Source organism: Vulpes vulpes, chromosome 11 (assembly GCF_048418805.1).
Source record: "Vulpes vulpes isolate BD-2025 chromosome 11, VulVul3, whole genome shotgun sequence".
NCBI classification, from domain to species: domain Eukaryota; kingdom Metazoa; phylum Chordata; class Mammalia; order Carnivora; family Canidae; genus Vulpes; species Vulpes vulpes.
The window spans coordinates 61,740,855-61,761,122 of record NC_132790.1 but is presented as its reverse complement, the minus strand read 5'-3'; the positions used below and the strand labels follow the sequence as shown (position 1 = coordinate 61,761,122).

At 37.3% G+C, this 20,268-nt stretch overlaps 1 protein-coding gene across 2 annotated transcripts in view; it reads left to right on the top strand.

The window, feature by feature from the left end:
* ULK4 (unc-51 like kinase 4) overlaps nucleotides 1-20,268 on the top strand; it is a 589,543-nt gene that overhangs the window by 106,506 nt on the left and 462,769 nt on the right. For both annotated transcript variants that reach the window (XM_026000954.2, XM_072726539.1), the window contains exon 19: nucleotides 5,775-5,858. In XM_026000954.2, coding sequence (XP_025856739.1) covers nucleotides 5,775-5,858 — 84 coding nt within the window. The remainder of the gene's footprint in view (nucleotides 1-5,774; nucleotides 5,859-20,268) is intronic.

The window sequence follows — 20,268 nt, the reverse complement described above, 5'->3', positions numbered from 1 at the left end:
GAGGAACTCTACTGCTGTTTGATGTGTTCTAACATATTCTGGCTGACAAGTGTTAATATCCTATAAAAGTTGTTTTGACTTTGTCCCTTAGAGCATACCTAAGAAACCTTGGGGAAAATTTTACCTTTGAAAGCGAAAGGCTATCAGTGTCTGTCTGTCTGTCTCCTTGTCTGTCATGGTCCCTCTCCTAGTGCATCCCACAAAGTATAGGAAATTCTCACACCATATTTTAAAACCAATCGACCAAATGTCCCTCAAACTACTTTTTTTTAGGTTGCTGCCATCTTTGACTCTTTGAAGATGAGGCCATTGGTTTTCTGAGTATAAAAGCTTCATTTCAGTTAAAAATACTGCTTTGTGCAAATAGAGCTCAACTTGTCCGTGAGAGTTTGTGACTATAGAATTTGACTTATTTCTTAAGTTGCAATATGAAGTGCTATTGAATTCAACAAAGAAAAATTAATGTTTCATTAGTGTTTCTATGAATGTTGATAATGATAAATTATAAGATATTTGATACTGAGGGTTTGTTTTTTTAAAAATTAATTTCAGAGGTAGAATTTAGTGACTCATCAATTGGATACAACAAAAAACCACTGCTCATGAGTGCCTTCCTTATTGCCCAGCACCCAATTATCCTTTCCCCTCACTCCCCTCCCCTCCAGCAACCCTCAGTTTGTTTCCTAGAGTTGAGCTTCTCTTATAGTTTGCCTCTCTCTCAATTTTCATCTTATTTTTCCTTTTCTTCTTCTATGTTCATGTGTTTTGTTTCTTAAATCCCACATATGAGTGAAATTATATGGTGTTTATCTTTCTGACTTATTTCACTTAGCATAATACCCTCTGGTTTCATCCATGTCATTGCAAATGGCAAGACTTCATTTTTTTCATGGCTGAGTAATATTCCATTGTATATGTATACTACATTTTTTTAATCTATTCATCTGTCAATGGACACTTGGGTTCTTTCCATGTTTTGGCTCTTGTGTACATTGCTGCTATAAAAATTGGTAATACTGAGTTTTAAGGAAGTACTGGTAAGAAGTAGTTGATCAGGAAGTTCTCTCACTACATTTGTGATGTTTTGGGTCCTAGATCTTGTTCAAATATTGTATAACCTGAGATCTTGCTCAAATGTATAATCTGAGTATCCTTAGTATCAAAGCTGAGCTGACTTCCTAGGCAATCATCATTTTAAGGCAATTATCATAATTATTATAAAACATCAGTATTTAAAATCATTTAGCTCCACAATTAATAATGGTAGCTGATACAGCAAACTGTCCTCTTTTTTTTTCCCCCCATTATTGTCTTGGCTATTCTTGGCCCTTTGCATGTTGGAATCAGCTTGCCCAATTCCGCAAATCATTTAAAAAATTGCATTGATCTATGCAGATCAAATTGGGAGGTACTGTTACCTTGATAATTTTGAGTCTTCTGCATATTTGGAATTCTACTGAACAAAATAATTATTAGCATGTGTACGGAGGAAGAGCGAAGTGTCAATTAGGAAAGTATCAGTATATTGTTGGTGTTTTGTCCTCCAGTGCACAAAAATGGTATTTCCATATATTTCTATTTTAAGAAATACTTTCATTTGAGTTAGTTCATTCTGTTCATAAAACTTTTGTACATCTAGTTTTGTATGAATTTGTTCTTAGGTAGTTTTATATTTTGAGAGACTACACATTCAGGAAGCTAGAAAACTAGGAAGTCAAGAAGGGTATATGGGGGACTGTGGCTTTCCTATTTTTGTTCCCTATGTGCCTTATTCCCTGGTAAATAATTGTTCTAATTGCATCCCTACCTGTTTCTCCATACACTTGGTAATCTTTCCCTCCCGTCTCTCTTTCTGCTCCCAGGCAAACACTGATTCACTTCCTGTCATATGGATTAGTTTGTATTTTCTAAAATCTTATAAATGGAATCATACAGAATCCTATTTCTATTTGTTTCAAAAAGTAGATCTAGAGAATTGTTTTCTTTGGTATGTGCTTTAATTGATATAAACTAAGGCTACTTTAATAAAGGGATGATTTGTGGCATTTGACTACAACTTAGGATAGCAAACTAGAAAAGGAAGTTATATCCCTGGATCCAAAAAAATCAATAACGTTTCATAAGATGAGGGCTTTTGTGGAATTGTCCCTTTGTGGATATATGTGAACCTTAAGATCTCAGATCAGTGCTGACCTGAAGGGATAATACATACTATGTATAATACAGAGACCTAAGCCCTGTCCTATTGGTTCTCTTTGTGCAAATAGTGCAAAGTTGAAGAGCAAAGGTGACAAGTTTGAGGATGGAAGACCAGAGTAGATTCTACAGAGGACATTAGGAGGCAACATACTTACAGTTTATGGGTTTCTTTTTTTTAAATCAAGGATACCTCCTACCTTGAGCCCAGTTATTTCTATTCTGCTTTTTTTTTTTTTTTTTGTCTCACTGTTAATGACCTTTCACCTGGACTGTCGTGATGGTCTCCTTGCTTTATTCTTGTGTCCATTACAGAGAGTTCAGTGTCCTTCATCAGAGCCCTCCATTGCTTCTTGTCTTGCTTTGGTCACAGCCAAATCCCATCACTTGCATTGTTGGCCTTGTGGGCTGTTGTCCCAGTGCCTACGTGACCTCAGGTCTCACTGCTCTTCTGCCTTCTGCCTCTTTGCACACACTGACATTCCTCCTCCATCTCCTACTGCACTGTGCAGTAGGAGAGGGAGCCACCCTGTCTGTGGCCTTCCTCTAGCTCCTTACTCTGCTCTGGCTTTCTTTATAGCAGTCCTCACCATCTGGACTTACTTGTCTTGTTTGCTCCTCCTCCTCCTCCTCTACCTACTTCTTCCTCTTTCTCCCTTTCCTTCCATTCCTCTTCCTCTTGTTTCCCCACTAAGCATGCTTCAAGCAGAATATTTGTCTTACTCAAGGCTCTGTGGCCATTGTTAGAAGAACTCCTGGTACTTCGCAGGTGCTTTTATAATGTGTTACCCTGCACTAAGACCAGTGGGATGAGAGGAAAGTGAGCAAGGGGGCGGGGCTCAATCCCAGGACCCCAAGATCATGACCCCAGGAAAGACTCCTTGACTGAGTCAGTCAGATCTCTTTGTCTTGATGCTGTGAGCAAGGGGAAGTCACAACGGCTCTCAAGAAGGGTAATGATGAATGGATAAAGAAGATGTGGTTTATGTATACAGTGGAATATTACTCAGCCATTAGAAACGACAAATACCCACCATTTGCTCCAACGTGGATGGACCTGGAGGGTATTATGCTGAGTGAAATAAGTCAATCGGAGAAGGACAAACATTATATGGTCTCATTCATTTGGGGAATATAAAAAATAGTGAAAGGGAATAAAGAGAAAAGGAGAAAAAATAAGTGGAAAATATCAGAAAGGGAGACAGAGCATGAAAGACTCCTAACTCTGGGAAATGAACTAGGGGTGGTGGAAGGGGATGTGGGGGGGGTGACTCGGTGGCGGGCACTGAGGTGGGCACTTGACGGGATGAGCACTGGGTGTTATTCTGCACGTTGACAAATTGAATATCAATAAAAAATAAATTTATCAAAATAAAAAAAAGAAAAAAAAAAAGGGTAATGATGTCATCTGGTTTAAATGCCAAAAAAGATGACTGGTTTAAAGGTGGCGAATACACTGGAGAATGATAAGAAAAGATTCTGAACCTGAATGTGAGTAAGCAAAGTAGGAGCAAAGTAAGGAGTGAGAAGAGGGTGTTTCAGGGAAGAGAAAGCAAGAGGCCGAATATAGTTTATGGTCCCTGAAAGAGTATGGAAATGAGCCTGCTGGGTTGAGTGACATGGAAGTCACTGGAAACTCAACAAGAACTCTTTTTTCTTTTCCTTTATTTTTTTTTTAAAGACTTTAATTATTTTTTCATGAGAGACACACACAGAAAGGCAGAGACATGCAGAGAGTTCTTTTATGTACTTATTTACTTAACTTTGAACTGAGTCTGAAGGCATGTTGGACTGTGCTGAGAGTTTAGCAGGAGATGAGGAAGCTGGGAGAGGTGACATGAAGCCATAATCTTTGTGTAAAATTGTGGAGGCTGTAAGGCCCCTGTTTGGAAGATGGGGATAGTTAGCCTATTCTAATGGAAATGAAAGGGCCCAGTGGGCTTTGAATATGTAGGGGTGGTATGGAATAGTCCCTAACCTAATGACCCTGAAGGATGCAGGTTGGGAATGGGATCCTGAGCCCACATAGAAGGGGTGGAGGAGCCTCTCTGGTTATAACCACTGAGGGTAAACAGCAGATGGGTTCAGGTGTAGGAATGCTGGGAGCTCCGTTCTTAGGACTTCCATGATCTCAGAGGAGGAGGAAGGTAGGTGTAGTGCTGAGGGGATCATAGGTGCGAAGTTGTCCTTTCGAACAGGGAATTGGTCATAGAGGAATGGGAGGCTGCAGAGTGGTATTGAGGGTCCCTGGACTTGGTGATCCTGAGTCATTCATGGTCTCTCTGTGAGCCCAGCTGCCTGAGCACATGCCTAGAGAAAACAAGCCACTGGCGCCCCCCAGGGTTGGTTTACTCAGAGAATGGAAAAGGGCATGTCAGAGAGGAAAGTGTTCAGGCTTTTGGCTGGAGTGACTAAATAATAGACTCTAGGGAGTCTTAAGTGGCTGGAGGGGGAGGGTAGGTGATAAATTACAGAAAGAATGTGATAGAAGTTTTGAATAAGTGAGCTGGGAGGGAGGTAAATTGTGCTTGGAAATTGAGTGCTGAATTAGTGATTTTTAAGCTGGAGCAGCAGTTTGGGATAATTTCTAGACTATTACTGTGTGGATTTTTAAAAAGATTTTATTAGCAAGCGAATGAGTGGGGGCAGGGGCAGAGGGAGAGGGAAGAGGTTGATTCCCCACTGAGCAGGGAGCCTGACCTGGGGCTCCATCCCAGCACCGGGAGATTGTGACCTAAGCTGAAGGCAGATGCTTAACCAACTGATCCACTCAGGTGCCCTGACTGTGTGTAGAATTCTGTGATTAATCAAGGACATGGTTTTAATGGGCCATAATTCTCATCATAGGTGGAAAAAAACATTTGGATCAGTTAAGGTACCAGTTCTAAAATTTAGACAGTCTTAAATATTTCTTTAACAATGGCCAAAACCAAATTTCTTTTGCTGTAAAGAGATTAATTTTTCTCACCTTTCTGTGTGGTACCTGATTTATATTTTGATTTTATTTGATACATTGCAGGAGGGTTTTAGTGGTTATTACTCTAATTTGGTTCTTCTGTGAGAGAATCATTGCCAATATCATTAAAATCAGTGTACCTGCTAATTACATTTGCTTATTTTTATTTAGCATTTTGCCCTACTAGGTAATATGCTCTCACTTGTACTTATGGGTTCTCCTGAGATATTCCCCAGAGCTGTGTATTCTGTGCTTTCAAATCATTTTAGATAATGTACTACCTTTTAGGTAGGAATATCTGTATTATCATCTACAATTATCAATAGAGTAGTTTCTCTACCAACTGGATCATATTGTCAGTTTTCACTTCTTTTTGTCTGGCTTTTGATGAGGGGGTCTGATGAACATCATAGAATATGATGAGAAAGAGGAGAAATACTTTGTATGTACAATGTAGTAAAAAGACCCCTAACTGGGTCAGAATTGTCAGGTAGTAATACTTTAAATAGAATATTTAGAAGTTTTAGGTAGTTTGTGTATTTGAAACTGTCTTTTTCTTGAACGGGTTAATAATATCTTTTGTGCTGTTAGCTTCACTGCTTTCCCTTCCACTTCGTTTTAGGAAGAAAAAAAAAAGAACCCTAGAGAATGCTGGGCTGTTCCCTTGGCTGCGTACACAGTGCTAATGAGGTGCCTTCGGGAAGGGGTAAGGCTCCTTTGTTGTCCTCTGTAGACACCCTCAATTGTAATAACCCTTCAGGCACTGTGTGCGGTTTGTAGCCTGCAGCAGTGCAGGAGCTTGTCAACCAAGTATTGCTCCTGAATTTAAATAATCCCGACAAGCCACCATGAGCAAGTGACCTACAATGGAGCAAGTGTAAAAATGAAGTAGCTTTCTCCTTCACTTTTTAAATGTCTTGCCTTTTAAAAGATGATAGCAAACACAAACATAAGTAGCTTTTTAATAGCATATTCTTCATCCTCCCCTGTTTTTAAACTTACTGATATACCAGTTTAGTGAGCAAGGTGTGTGCAGAGGATTTTCTGTGAGCCTCAAAGCCCCATGATTATCTTGTCAGGTTGCCATTTTGTGGTTCAGAAACAGGAAGCTTCCACTAGTATCCATTCATTTTAATATTAAATGGTATTTATTATGTGACTACCCCCCCCACCCCAGTTTATTCACAGTCTTTCTCATGCTGAAAACCAGCCAGCTGGCTAACTAACCAACTGGTGGAAGTAGCTCCTGTGTGTTACTATGTAAAGGATGTAGTAGCTGACCTAAAAGGTTTGCAATTTCTGTTTGCTTTAAACCATTTGACATTGTTTCACCCAAGGCAAAGCCATAGGCAAAAGACATTCCTTAAGGAATGAAAAAATATGTCACAATAAACATCTTCCTTTTGAGTTCATTACTTGCTGCGTGGTATGGAAATGGAATGATGTTCCAAGTATAAAAGAGCTCTGCAAGGGTTTCCCCCTAGTGATCCAGAAATGAAGTTTGAACACTTCCTAGCCTGTAGGGTTGAATGCGTTGTCAGCTGTTATTATGGGCTATGAATAAAGCTGGTAAATTGTACTTTACCAATAATCCAAGAATTAAGTCATGTTTATCTGTAGTCAAAAGACATGTTTCAGTTTATCATTCAAGGCCTCAAGCCAGGCACACTTGGGGGACAGAGATGAAGAAGGTGACTATTCACATATACATACATCTCACCTATTGTAGGAGATAAGATAAAGATACAAAGTGGAAGATGTCAAGCATTTAAGTGTGAAAGAACAAAATACAGGAGCTCAAGGGAGAAAAGAGTCTTCTAGAAACTTTCTCAACAGTGTAAAGAAATTTTAAAAACTTTGTACTTTAATTTTTAGAAGTTAGCTTAATGTGTAATAAAAGATGATTGATTCTAGACCATCGGTTGTATCCTTGATTGAATATCTTCTCCCTGTCCCCTCCTGTGTTTATCATTGTACATGTAATAGGAAGAAGAATGTCTGTTATCCATGTATATTGTTATTATTTTTTAAAGATTTTAAAAAATTATTTATTCATGAGATACAGAGAGAGAAGCAGGCTCCATGCAGGAAGCCTGATGTGGAACTCAATCCCAGGACTCCAGGATCATGACCTGAGCCAAAGGCAGATGCTTAACTGCTGAGCCGCCCAGGTGTCCCATGTATATTGTTATTAAATAATTATTTTTAATAATTCTATTTTGTATTTTAGTAGCATGTGTACCTTTTATTGCCTTTGTATGTATGACAGGTCTTGTGTATTTTTCATAAAGAGGGAGGGAAGTCCAGGACTCTCTAATTTATGAAAATTTTGTTGTATATCTGAAAGGCAGTTAAGTATGTGCTTGGACAGCACAAACAGGTGTCCCTCACTTTTTAAAAGTTCACGTTACATCACTTGACTTTTACAAAAGACCCACAGTGCTTCCTTTCTCTAATTGAAAGAAATGGGAAGAGTATCTCTGCTTCTACAAAAAAGGGCAAAAAGCAAAAATAGCATTCAGGGTTTGTTTTGCAGTGAGTTGTTACCCAGGCAAGCCTCCCCCTGCCCCTACCAAGGTCCTTCCTTCCCCTGGAACTACTATACTTAGCATCTTAGCATCAAGTCACCATGGGTTTCAGTCATATCTTTGAGTGACTGTGCTTTGTCATGATATATTTTCTACATCTGTTAACAAGATGTGTGCTAAGTATCAGAGAAGCTGGAGAGGTTATTTTTGGAGTCTAGGAATGCTCAAAATCTTGACTGTTTAACTTAATGGTAATTGCTCTTTGCTTTACCCGGTTGGGGCTTAGGAAAGGTTTCACAGGAACATGGTACTTTTGAATAGTGGGGGAAATCTGAACTCTAACATGGTTTCTGTAGGACAGATAAATTAGGGGTGATTATATTCCCCCTAAAAAAGGGTTTCTGTCTTTACAAAAATAACTCAGTTGTAGCAGTTCTTTAACATATATGTCTAATGTATTTAGGACATAGTTGAAAGTAAATGATTTTTAAGCCTCTTCAAAAATTAAAAATTTTTTTCCAGGTAGGAAAACTTTTCCCAGCCCCCACTGCTATTTCTGAATGTAGGTTCTTCTTTCGTGAAATTTATGTGTATGCTTATATGTATGGTTAAAAGCACACACTTTGATATACCCACTTTCTTGAAAATAAAAAAGGGGCTGGGGTCTTAGAGAATTCTTTGTCTCTCTTGGATTGTAGCTTGCTCTTTCAAGGAGTACCACTATTCTGACTTCATAATAAACATTCCCAAGTTTTTCTTTATTGTGTTTCCATCTTTGTATTTCTAGATATTTCTTCCCTCCCTCCCCCATTTCCTTTTTGAGAGGGCGGAGCAGAGGGAGATGGAGAGAGAGAATCCTAAGCAGGCTCCATGCCCAGCCCAATGTGGAGGTCGACCTAAGATTGTGATCTAAGCTGAAATCAAGAGTTGGATTCTTAACCAACTGAGCTACCCAGGTGCCCCTGTATTGCAAGATATTTCGTTGACTGGTTCTTAAGGCTAAACTTCATATAAATAAATGGCACCAAATCCTGTGGAGACTTAATTCTTCTGCTCCAAAGTTAAATTGAAATTGATACATGCTAATTGTGAAAACAGTCATTCATTTATACTACTGTGTAGTATGTTGTTTCAATATGTGTCAGTACACACAGATACATGTGTATATCAGTACACTCCCAGGAGTAGGGTATGGGAGTATCCCTTAACCTACATCTTGAACATTTAATATGGTCAGACTTTAAATTTTTGTCAATTTCATGTACATTAATTATTTTCTCAATAGTTTTAATATTCATTTTTGTTATTACTAATAGGATCACCATCCTTTTCTATTTATCTTTTTTTTTTTTTTTGGTTCCCATTGCTTTATAGGAATTTGGTACACTGCCTCCCTTATTGTTATAAAATATTTGAAATATTAGAAAAGGAAAGAAAACTATAATGATGACCTTTATTTCCATCAGTTTCAGTAGTTTTTAACATTTTTTTCTCCTTTGTTGTAATATAGCTGTATATATTCATGTTACATGCATTTATTATTTACTTATTCCTCTTTTCTGAACTGTTTGAACAAATTGCAGAGGTCATGGCAGTCCATGCACTGGAATTTTTATGTATCTGGATATTAATCTTCTGTTGTTTATATGTGTTACAGATATTTTGTGATTTGTGGTTGGGCTTTTCATTTTCTTAAAATATATTCTTAAAAAATATATGGGTAATAAGTTCTCCCAGCATTATTTATTGTTTTTTAAGATTTTATTTATTCATGAGGGATTGAGGGAGAGAGAGGCAGAGACATAGGCAGAGGGAGAAGCAGGCTCTCTGTGAGGAGCCTGATGTGGGACTCGATCCCAGGACCCGGGATCACACCCTGAGCTGAAGGCAGACTCTAAACCCCTAAGCCACCAAGGTGCCCCTCTCCCAGCATTATTTAATGAGAAGGGTACCCTCTCCCCACTGCTCTGCAGTGTCCCCTGTCACATCAGTGTCTTTTGGACTCTGTTTGATTCTGTTGGTGTATTATCTGTCTCTGTTCTGTACTATCCAAATTAATACTTTATATTATTTAATGATTTTTTTAAGTACATGGGGAGTTTTCCCTTACTAACATCTTTTTCAAGAGTTTCTTATCTATCTTTGTTCCTTTTCCTTGTGTATTTTACATTCACCTCTTCAGGTTCACCTATTTGGATGTTAAGAATACATCTGTAAATAAATTTAAAGAGAATTAGTTCATAGTAATAGAAAATGGAAGGCCTACTCAATGAGGAGACTAATAATAGAATGACACATTTAATTAAAAAAACTGAATTAAAGTAACAAGTTCTTTTGAATTCTTGGTGACATTCAGCTAATGTATTTATTGCTTAAGTTAACTCTTTCAGCTGTAGGTCTCATTCTTTACAGGTAACATTTATGAAACATATATTATGTACTAGCTGGATACAGGAAAGGTAAAGATGAACTAAGTTACTGCCCTGCCTTCAGTTTTTAGGAGAGATTTTTTTTTTTATCCTTTGTTCTTTGAACCAGACTTTTATTGTTGTTTTTGTAACTTCATTTGCTTTGGTATCATTGTGTAGTCATTAAGACATTTCAAGCTATTAATTTTTCTCTCCCTTTAATGTTAGCTGTATCTCACTAGTTTTTGACATGTAGTGTTTCATTGTTGCTATTTTATTGATAATCCCTAGTTCTCCTGGATCCAGGGTTGTTTATGAGATAGTTAACTTTTTCAGGTAGGTGGGATTTAATTGCCCTTTTTTCTTTGTTAAAATAACGAAGTTGCATTACCTTATCGTCAAGAATGTGGTTTGTCCTATTTCTCTTTGGATGTAAAAAAAAAAAAAATTTTTTTTTTGGTAAAATACATGTAACATAAAACTTAACCACTTTAACCACTAAGTATATAGTTCTGTGGTATTGAGTATATTCACATTGCTGTGCTATTTCTGTTGTTTTAAATATAGTGAGATGCTGTTTTGCTTTGCCTACTGAATTTTTTTTTCCCCTGCATCAAAACTTAGTAATGTGTCTTGTTGATTTATGGGCCTGGTAAAAACCGGTTTTTACCTCTTTTCTTTCTTTCTCTTAATTTCTGCATTGGGAAGAAAGCAGTACAGATTTTACTTCATTTTAATTTGATATGTAGACTTCTTAGAAGCCAACTTTAGTTTTAAATTATAAACTCTTTTGTTCATTATGTGTCGAAAATTGGCTTTGCCATGAGATACTTATGTTATAAAAATAAAATATTTTCTAGTCAAATATATTGAGACACTGGATTAAACAAGGTTGAACAGGTGTTTTTGTGTGTGTGTGTGTGTGCGTGTGTGCGCGCGCGCACGCTTTTCAGAGTTTGTAACTGTGACTCTACTTGGGGGTGGGATTGTGTATGCAACATTTTCAAAGAAATTTGCCCACATACCAACCTTATCTTATGCCATGTTGTGGGATGCACTTTGGGAGAAGAAGTTACGGACTTAAATGGAGACTGTCAGGAGTTCAAGATAGCTTTTAGTAGGTTTTCTTTTTTTAAAGTTACATAAGGTATGATGACAATGTTTTCTGAACAGTCAGCCTATTTTCTGAACACAGTTTCTTTAACTTTAACAATGTTGATAGAGATGCAAATCAGATGTTTTTGTCCTTGTTACAGATATCAATGCTTAGGTGGAGAGAGGGCAAGTATTTAGAGAGTAGGAGACATATGGTGGATCCCCCAAACAGTAGGAAGATCTGGTGTGACTGTTGAAAACGGAGTGTGATAGTATGGAAGAAGAGGTATTCAAGGGGATACTGACAGACTGTCAGAATTGGGGCTGGCTTTTCAGAGACCTTGAACTGGGACCAGAGGTTGTGAATTTCAATCCAAATGTGTTACTCTTTCGTGGTTTGGTGTTGGCTAAGGTCTGGGCACCACCTGGTGATATTTCTTATATAGGCGGGTAGTTGTTCTTGATGGTCTTCCATGAGCTTCTGAATTGGGCTCCTCTGAGTCTTTATTAGAAAGAGTGCAGAGAGAGAGCACAGGTGAGGGGAGGGTCAGAGGAAGAGGGAGAAGAAGCCAGGCATCCCCCAAATGGTCTAATTTCATTCTTCTGCATGTGGCTGTCCTATTATATTATTTCTAAATAATAGCTTATTCAGTAATTTTGAAGTAACAAAATTAGTTTAAGAAGAAATTTTTCTTTTTTTTTCTTTTAAAGATTTTACTTATTTATTTGACAAAGCACAAGCAGAGGGAGTGGCAGGCAGAGGGAGGGGGAGAAGCAGGCTCCCCACTGAGCAAGGAGCCCGATGTGGGGCTCGATCTCCGGACCTTGGGATCATGACTTGATTTGAAGGCAGATGCTTAACCAACTGAGCCACCTAGGTGCCCCTAAGAGGAAATTTCATTTTCTTTTTTTTTAATTAGAGCGCTCTCTCTCTTTTTTTTTAAACAAAGAAAACTAGTAGTAAAATTGTTTATGTATTTAATTAGAAAAGACTGGGCTTGAATTAGAAGTACTAGAGATGTTAGCCATATATATTATCTTTGAAATCTTTCAGATAATAGGGTACCTAAAAAAAAAAAAAGGAGAAAAAAGAGTTAAAATTCTTGGCTTTTGATAAAGAAATTTAAAATGTACAGTTATATTTTCTGATTTTGTAATTTTAACAGTTTAATTTTAATCTCCTTATTAAGAAATGTGTGTGCTTCAACATCAGGTTCCTTCTGGGTACTCACTACTAATAGAGGACCAGGTTGGAGGTGGGGACATGGAAGGCCATGTCCGTGAGCTTCTCATTTAGCTCAAGGATGACCTTGCCTATAGCTATTTCAGTGCCAGTAGAAGCAGGAATGGTGCTCTGGGCAGCCCCTTGTCCAACATGCCACAGCTTCCCAAGGTCTTCTGGATAGTAGTGATGGCATGGAGTCCTGAATCTCTCCATGATGTCAAAGTTGTCATGGATGACATTGGCTAGAGGGGCTAAGCATTTGGTGGTGCAGGAAGCATTGCTGGCAATCTTCAGGGAATTGCCATAATTCTCATGGTTCATGACCATCACAAGCTTGGGGGCATCAGTAGAAGGGGGAGGGATGATGACCCTTTTGGCACCACCTTTCAAGTGAGCCTCAGCCTTCTCCATGATGGTGAAGACTCCTGTGGACTCCACAACATACCCAGCACCAGCATCACTCCATTTGATATTGGCTGGATCTTCCTCCTAGAAGATGGAGATGGGCTTTCCATTGACGATGTTTCCTGTTTCAGCCTTGACTATCCCATTGAATTTGCTGTGGGTAGAATTGTACTGGAACATGTAGACCATGTAGTTGAGGTCAATGGGAGGGTTCACTAAATGGAACAATATCTGTTTTGCCAGTTAAAAGCAGCCCTGGTGACCAGGCACCCAATACTGCCAAATCCGTTTACTCTGGCCTTCACCAGAAGGTGAAGTGTCTTGGGGGTGTGGCTAGCACTGTACCAGAAGATGTGACCATCTGTCCAACAGGGAGGAGTAGAGAGCCACTCTCTATAATGTTTTGAATGCTATTCAGTAAGATGCAAAAGGGCATAGTAAGTAAGGATGGAGTTACCTAATATGTCTTAAAGTGAACCTTTGAGAATGGCATGAGGAAGTGATCCTGACGGCTCATGTGGGACAGACGGCTTCCAGAGATGTGGTGTAGGATAAGAGGCACAAAGCATGGCATTTTCCATGCAAGGGTGAAGTTGCATCTCCTCTCCTCCTGTGGCAGGTAACTTCACAGGGGAGGCTTCAGAGTTTGGCTTTGCTGAATTCAGTATGCAAGAACTGGTGAAATACCATTTATAATACCTTTCAAGGATTTATGTTGGTTGGATTTCTGTGCAAATATTCATATTTGACTTATTTTTATCCCATTACATGTTTTGTACTTTCAAATCCTATAGCTCTGCTGTATCTTACTCGTTTAATGCCTATGCTTATAGTTTTTCTATTTATCTTTTTTTTTAGCTTATGGTATTATGCTTAGAGGAAATGGTGTATGATTTCAGTTCTTTAGAATGTGTGAGACTTCTTTCATGACTCAATATCTGTATACTCCAGGGGAAAAAAAAAAAAGGCAAACTCTACCATTGTTGGAATAATGTGTTTTTTCCTTTACATTAGGTCAAGCTTGTTAATCTGATAGATAGGGATATAAATCTTCTATATCTATACTGATTGCTTTTTGACTGTTTATTTTATCAGCTACTGAGATAGATGTTTGAAATGCTTTCTTTGATATGATTGCAATTTTGTATTTTGCTTTTATGTATTTTGAATGTTAGTTATTAGATATATAAAAAATTAGATCATATTTTCCTTGCTTATTGAAATTTTGATCATTATGTTGTTACTTTAAAAATTTACCAGTAGGTGCCTGGCTGATTCAGTTCGTAGAGCACATGACTCTTGATCTTGGGGTTGTGAGTTTGAGTCCCATGTGGGGTGTAGAGATTAAATAAATAAAACTTAAAAAATCACCAGTAATGCTTTTTTTTTTTTTTTTCAAAGCCTATTCTGTCTTATAATTTAGTTATACCATCCTTTGTTGGGCTAGATATGACTGGTGTATCTTTTTCCATTCTCTTATTTTTAGATTTTCTAGGTAAATAACTTTATTTAAAAAAATTTTTTTAAACGATTTTATGTATTTGAGAGAGAGACACACACAGACAGAGAGCACAGCTGGGATAGCAGCAGGGGCAGTGGCAGCAGAGGGAGAGGGAAAAGCAGCCTCCTTGCTGAGCAGGGAGCCCAATGTAGGGCTTAGTCCCAGGACCCTGGTTCATGACCAGAGCCAAAAGCAGATGCTTTTTTTTTTTTTTTCTCCAAAGGCAGATGCTTAATTGAATGAGCCACTCAGGCACCCCAAATAACTATTTTTGATGTTTCTCTTAATATTGTATTAAAAAATTCTGCTTTACAGTTTTTCTGTATTATTTAGCCCATTTATGTTTTTTGTAGTTGGTGTAGCTGTATTCATAGCTGCTATCTTATTTTGTGCTTTTGTTTTTTTTTTCTTCATGTCTTTCTGGTTTGGTTGCTTTATGAAATAATTCCTTTTAATCTTTTAGTGGTTATTCTGTTGCTCTTATTGTTGAAATCTATTTTTTCCATGAATACAGTTGTAGGTTGAAAGTATTTTTAATAATTAAAGATAGCATTTTAGTGTCTTCTGATTGCACTTGTGCTGTTAAGAAATTAGCTTGTTAGAACAACTGTGGCTCTTCTGAAGGAGATACTCTGTAAATCAAGTGAGGGACTACTTATACCTTTTGCTTCCCCTCCTGTAATCTCCTCTTCCTAACACACACCTTCATCTCCCACCTCAGATCAATGAGGAGTCAGGGAGATGGGAGAATTACTTTTTGTTCATCTCTGTTATACTTGGTTGTAGGCACCGGAAGCTCTGGCTTTAATTGGAGCTGGGTCTTCATCTAACTTCCAATATGTGTGGGCTCTTATCTTCCCTCACATTCCTTTTGTTCATTTTGTTGGACAAATGCTCTCAGGGTGAACATCAGCTTAAGAGCTCTGGGTACCTCTGAGGATTCTTGCCTAACAGTCACTGGCCTAAGAATTTGGTGCTAGTTCATTGATACTTTTAAGGTTTGTTTATTTTCTTATTTTATATCTAGCATTTTTAGTTGCTTTTAGAGGGAGAGAGTTGTCTAGATATCTAGCCTACTATATTTAAAGAAAGAGAAATCCCATTTTCTTGATTGAATGAGTTACTGAAACAGTAAACCAGACAAACTCCAGGTACCTTGAGATCTTTAGAAGAAAGATTATAGTTTTACTAAATCAACACATGTGAAAATAATTAATGTCAATATTTTAGATGTTAATTTTGGTACTTTTCTTTTTGAAAAGTTGGCACATAGGCTAACGTTGGCAGCAAAACTTTTTTATTAAATCTATCCACAACACATTAGAATTACTTAACACTGTTAAAAAAAATAGTATAGCTCTTCATTGATAGCCTAATCATCATAGGCTTATTTTCACAGGATAATTTACTAATCATCATAGCTTTTATCCTCATAATATGATGAAATAGGTCTTTGATTTAAGTGACAGTATTAGTTCAGTCCAGTTATCCCTTCCAAAGAGTTAATTAAGCGGAAAATAGCACCAATCTTATTGCTTGTATCGTGTCCCACAGGGGATTTCAGAGGGACTAGGATAGCTCATTTCAGGTAGTAGCAAGTTGAATTGGCCTGACAGCCTCACTGAGTTTATAGAGCACGGGGATGACACATGGCTCCCTTCCAACCTGTGTGCTAAAGTAGTCGTGGTTTTCCAGTACTGGGAATGAGTTCTCTAGGAATTGACTGACAGTTGTGATGTAAAGCATATGTTAAGGTATTTGAAAAGGTCCTTCCCCCTCTCAAATTGCTCTCCCCCCTGCCCTATATGCAGGGCAAAGGTTCAGAAACTAATGAGAAGACACAGAACAAGGCATATGGGACAAAAATGTCATATGTGGATGTACTGAGAGCTAGGGAGGATGAAGGGCATAGCTTAATATTTGTGGGCAAGTAGACTTCCTTATATTGCACTCCCACATTAATGAATCTTTGTACCACCCAGGTATGACTGTGCTCTCAAGTGGAGTACCCATCTAGGTAAGACTTAAGATGGGGAAATGTTTGGTTGTGCCTGGGCTCAGGGAGAAAGGGGCAGGAGTTGAGCTGAGCAGTTAGGCATGCTCAGTTTATTCTTTTCAAATTTGCCAACTAGATGGAGCATTTTATTTTCTCTTGGGTAGAATGGATAAAGGAACAGAGAGAGGATGAAAAGATTATATCAATCTTGCCACAGGGGATCCCTGGGTGGCGCAGCGGTTTGGCGCCTGCCTTTGGCCCAGGGCGCGATCCTGGAGACCCGGGATCAAGTCCCACATCAGGCTCCCGGTGCATGGAGCCTGCTTCTCCCTCTGCCTGTGTCTCTGCCTCTCTCTCTTTCTCTCTGTATGACTATCATAAATAAATAAAATAAAATAAAAAATTAAAAAAAAAATCTTGCCACATAGTAGGAAACATCAGGAATGGGGAGGAAGCATTGAAGAAGTTCAGGTATCTTTAAAACTGTTTTTTTCTAGCAGCCTTACAATTCATACTTTATGATATTAATAATAGGAAGAAAAGCTAGCATAAAAAATTTACTACTTAAAAATACTACTTTTTATGACCTAGGTTAAGTGTCCACGTATGTTATTTAATTTCCAAACTGCCTTGTGTTTTATTGTTTTTATAGGTGATAAAACTGAAGCACGGAGGTGAAAAATGCCCAAGGATATATAGCTAGTAGAATGTAAAACAATGGCTTGAACCTAGGTCTAACTCAGCTTCTTATTTTTTTTTTTTTTTACATTTTCATGAAAAATACATAACTTTTTGATTGAAAAAGTAATGTGTATTTTAACAATGCAAATAATGTAAAAATGTCTGAAGTAGAATTAGTGGACCTCCTCATAACTCAACACCTACTATACTCACTATTAACAGGTGTTGTATCTCTATGACCTTCCTTTACTTATATTTATATTTGTATATTTTCTTGTTAAACAGACATGGGATATATTCACATAATTTTAAATGTAGTTTTCAATATTTCAGCTGACATATAACTTATATAAACTGCTCAGGTATTTAGTGTGTATGTATTTCAAATGTTTTTTCCCAATGTAGACACTATGAGGCATAATTGTGTCATTATGAGCAGAAATTTACAATTTTTATGGGGGTTACTTTACCGATTTTTTCCTTTATGCTTAGTGCTTTTTTTCTTAAGAAAGCTTTGCCTACCTCAAAATAGCCAAGATGTTCTTTATGATCTGGTCTAGAAGCTTTTTTATTTTAGCTTTTGCATTTAAGTCTGTGACTCATCTCAAATTAATTTGTGAATATGGAGTTTCCTGGGCTGTTTTAGGATTCAGAATATAGTCTAACATAGTAATGGTTTGTGTGATCTCGAAAAAGACATTTATTTTGCTTTTGTTGACAAGAATGTTCTATCAGTATCAAAGTTGGTTGATGGTTTTACCTTTTCTTATATTCTTACTAACTTTCTGGCTACTTGTCCTGTCACTTCCTGAGAAAAAATATTGAATTTCCTAGCTAAAATTGTGAATTTGTCTGTTTATTCTCTCAGTTTTATTAATTTTTGCTTTAGATATTTTGAAGTTCTGTTGTTAAGAGGCATAAATAGGATTGTTATATCTTCTGTTTGAATGACTCTTTGTGAAGTGACCTTTACCTTTGGAGATACTTTTTGCTCTGGAATCTACTTTCCTGAAGACATATAGCCACTCTGGCTTTCTTTTGATTACATTAGTGTGATACATATTTTCCATTCTTTTAACCTGTGAATTTATTTATATGGGGATTTCCTGTTGATAGTCTGTATGCGAGTCCTGTTTTCTAAAAATCTGAGAATCTCTACCTTTTCATTAGTATGTTTAGGCTTTTATATTTAGTGTGATTGTTGAATAGGTTTAAACTACCATCTTGCAATTTGTGTTCACCCATTGCTTTGTTTCCTTTTTCTTTTTTTCAAATTAATTGACTTTTAAATGATTCCATTTTATATCTTTTATTGAGTTATTATGCTTTTTTTTTTTACAATATATACTTCTAACTTATCACAGTTGACCTTCAGGTAATGGCATATAGATTTATATATAATAAAGGAGAATTTTTATAAGAACCTTATATCAGAACTTACTGTGTATAATGATATACAAACATATACACCCAGTACATCTAGTACTGCTTTTCTAGACTTTCTATTATTATTGTACAATGTACTTCTACGTGTTTTTTTTTTTTTAAGATTTTATTTTTTATTTGACAGTGAGAGAGTACATGCATGAGCAGGGGTGCAGTGGGGTGGGCAGCAAAGTGAGAGGGAGAAGCAGACTCCCCAATGAGAAGGGAGTCTGACTCAGGTCTTGATCCTAGCATTCTGAGATCATGACCTGAGCCAAAGGCAGACACTTAACTGACTGAGCCACCCAGGCTCCCCTGTTGTTCTGTTTTGTTTTTCATTTTTATTGATGTATGATTCACAAAATTGTAAGATAATTAAATATACAAAGTGATATTTTGATGTGTGTGTGTGTGTGTGTGTGTGTTTGTGTACATACATACATACAGTGTGAAAGGATTTCCTTGCTAAGTTAACTAAAACATCAATCACCTCACATATTTACCTCTCTCTTCTTTTTTGGATGAGAACATTCATATTCTACTCTTTAAGCAAATTTCAATTGTACAGTACAGTGTTATCAACTCTAGTTACAATATTTTACATTAGATTCTCCAATTTATTCATTTTATAACTGAAAGTTTGTACCCATCACAAACCTCTCCCTATTTTCCCCACCTTAATCTTTGTTTTTGAAAAGTATTATTGTTGGATATACATTTGTAGATTGATAGTTCCCAGTCTTTTTTTTTTTTTTTCCTTTTAATACTTTAAAGGTATTGCTCCATTGTCTTCTGGCTTGCATCATTTCTGATGAGAAGTTTCTTGTCATCCTTATCTTTGTTCCCCTCTACATAATGTCTTTTTACTCTAGCTGCTTTTAAACGTTTCTCATTAGTACTGGCTTTTAACAGTTTATGATGTGCCTTAGTGTGATTGATTGATTTCTTTCTTTTTTTGCTTGGTTCCTTTCCATTTGAGGTTCATTGAATTTCTTGAGAATTACTAGTTTTTTTTAAAATTTTTTTTAAATTTTTATTTTTTTATGATAGTCACACAGAGAGAGAGAGAGAGGCAGAGACACAGGCAGAGGGAGAATCAGGCTCCATGCACCGGGAGCCCGACGGGGGATTCGATCCCAGGTCTCCAGGATTGCGTCCTGGGCCAAAGGCAGGCACTAAACCGCTGTGCCACCCAGGGTTCCCGAGAATTACTAGTTTTTATGAATTTAAAAATTTTCAGTCAATATTTCAACCTTCCACTGCCCCCCCCGCCCCGCCACCTTTGGGATTTCATTGTGCATACACTAAGTTGTTTGAAGTTTCCCTATAGTTCACTGATGCTTTGATGCTCTATTCTGTCCCCCCCGCCAGTCTTCCCGTGTTTATTTTATTGCTAATTGCTATGCCTTAAAGTTCAGTAATCGTGAAGTCTCCAGAATCTAATCTGTCAACTCAATGTATTTTTCATATAACACTCTGTAATTTCTAGCCTTTTGATTTGAGCCATTTTTATATCTTCTATATCACTTTTCATTGTACTTAGCTTTCTTCTTCCTTCTTAGTGTATAGACAATATTTATAATAGCCATTTTAATATATTTTTTTCTAAGTCCACCTTGTATGTGTCATTTCTACTGATGGAATTTTCTTTTTAGGAGTCATTATTTTTCTGCTTTTTTTGTATGTGTGGCAACATTAAATGGATGCCAGACATTGTGCTTTTTATATTGTTTTGTGCTAGAGTTGTTTTTTTTTTTTTTTTTTAATTTTTTTTATTTTGAGGGTGCCTGGCTGGCTCAGTTGGAGGAGCATGTGACTCTTGATCTCAGGGTCATGAGTTCAAGCCCACATT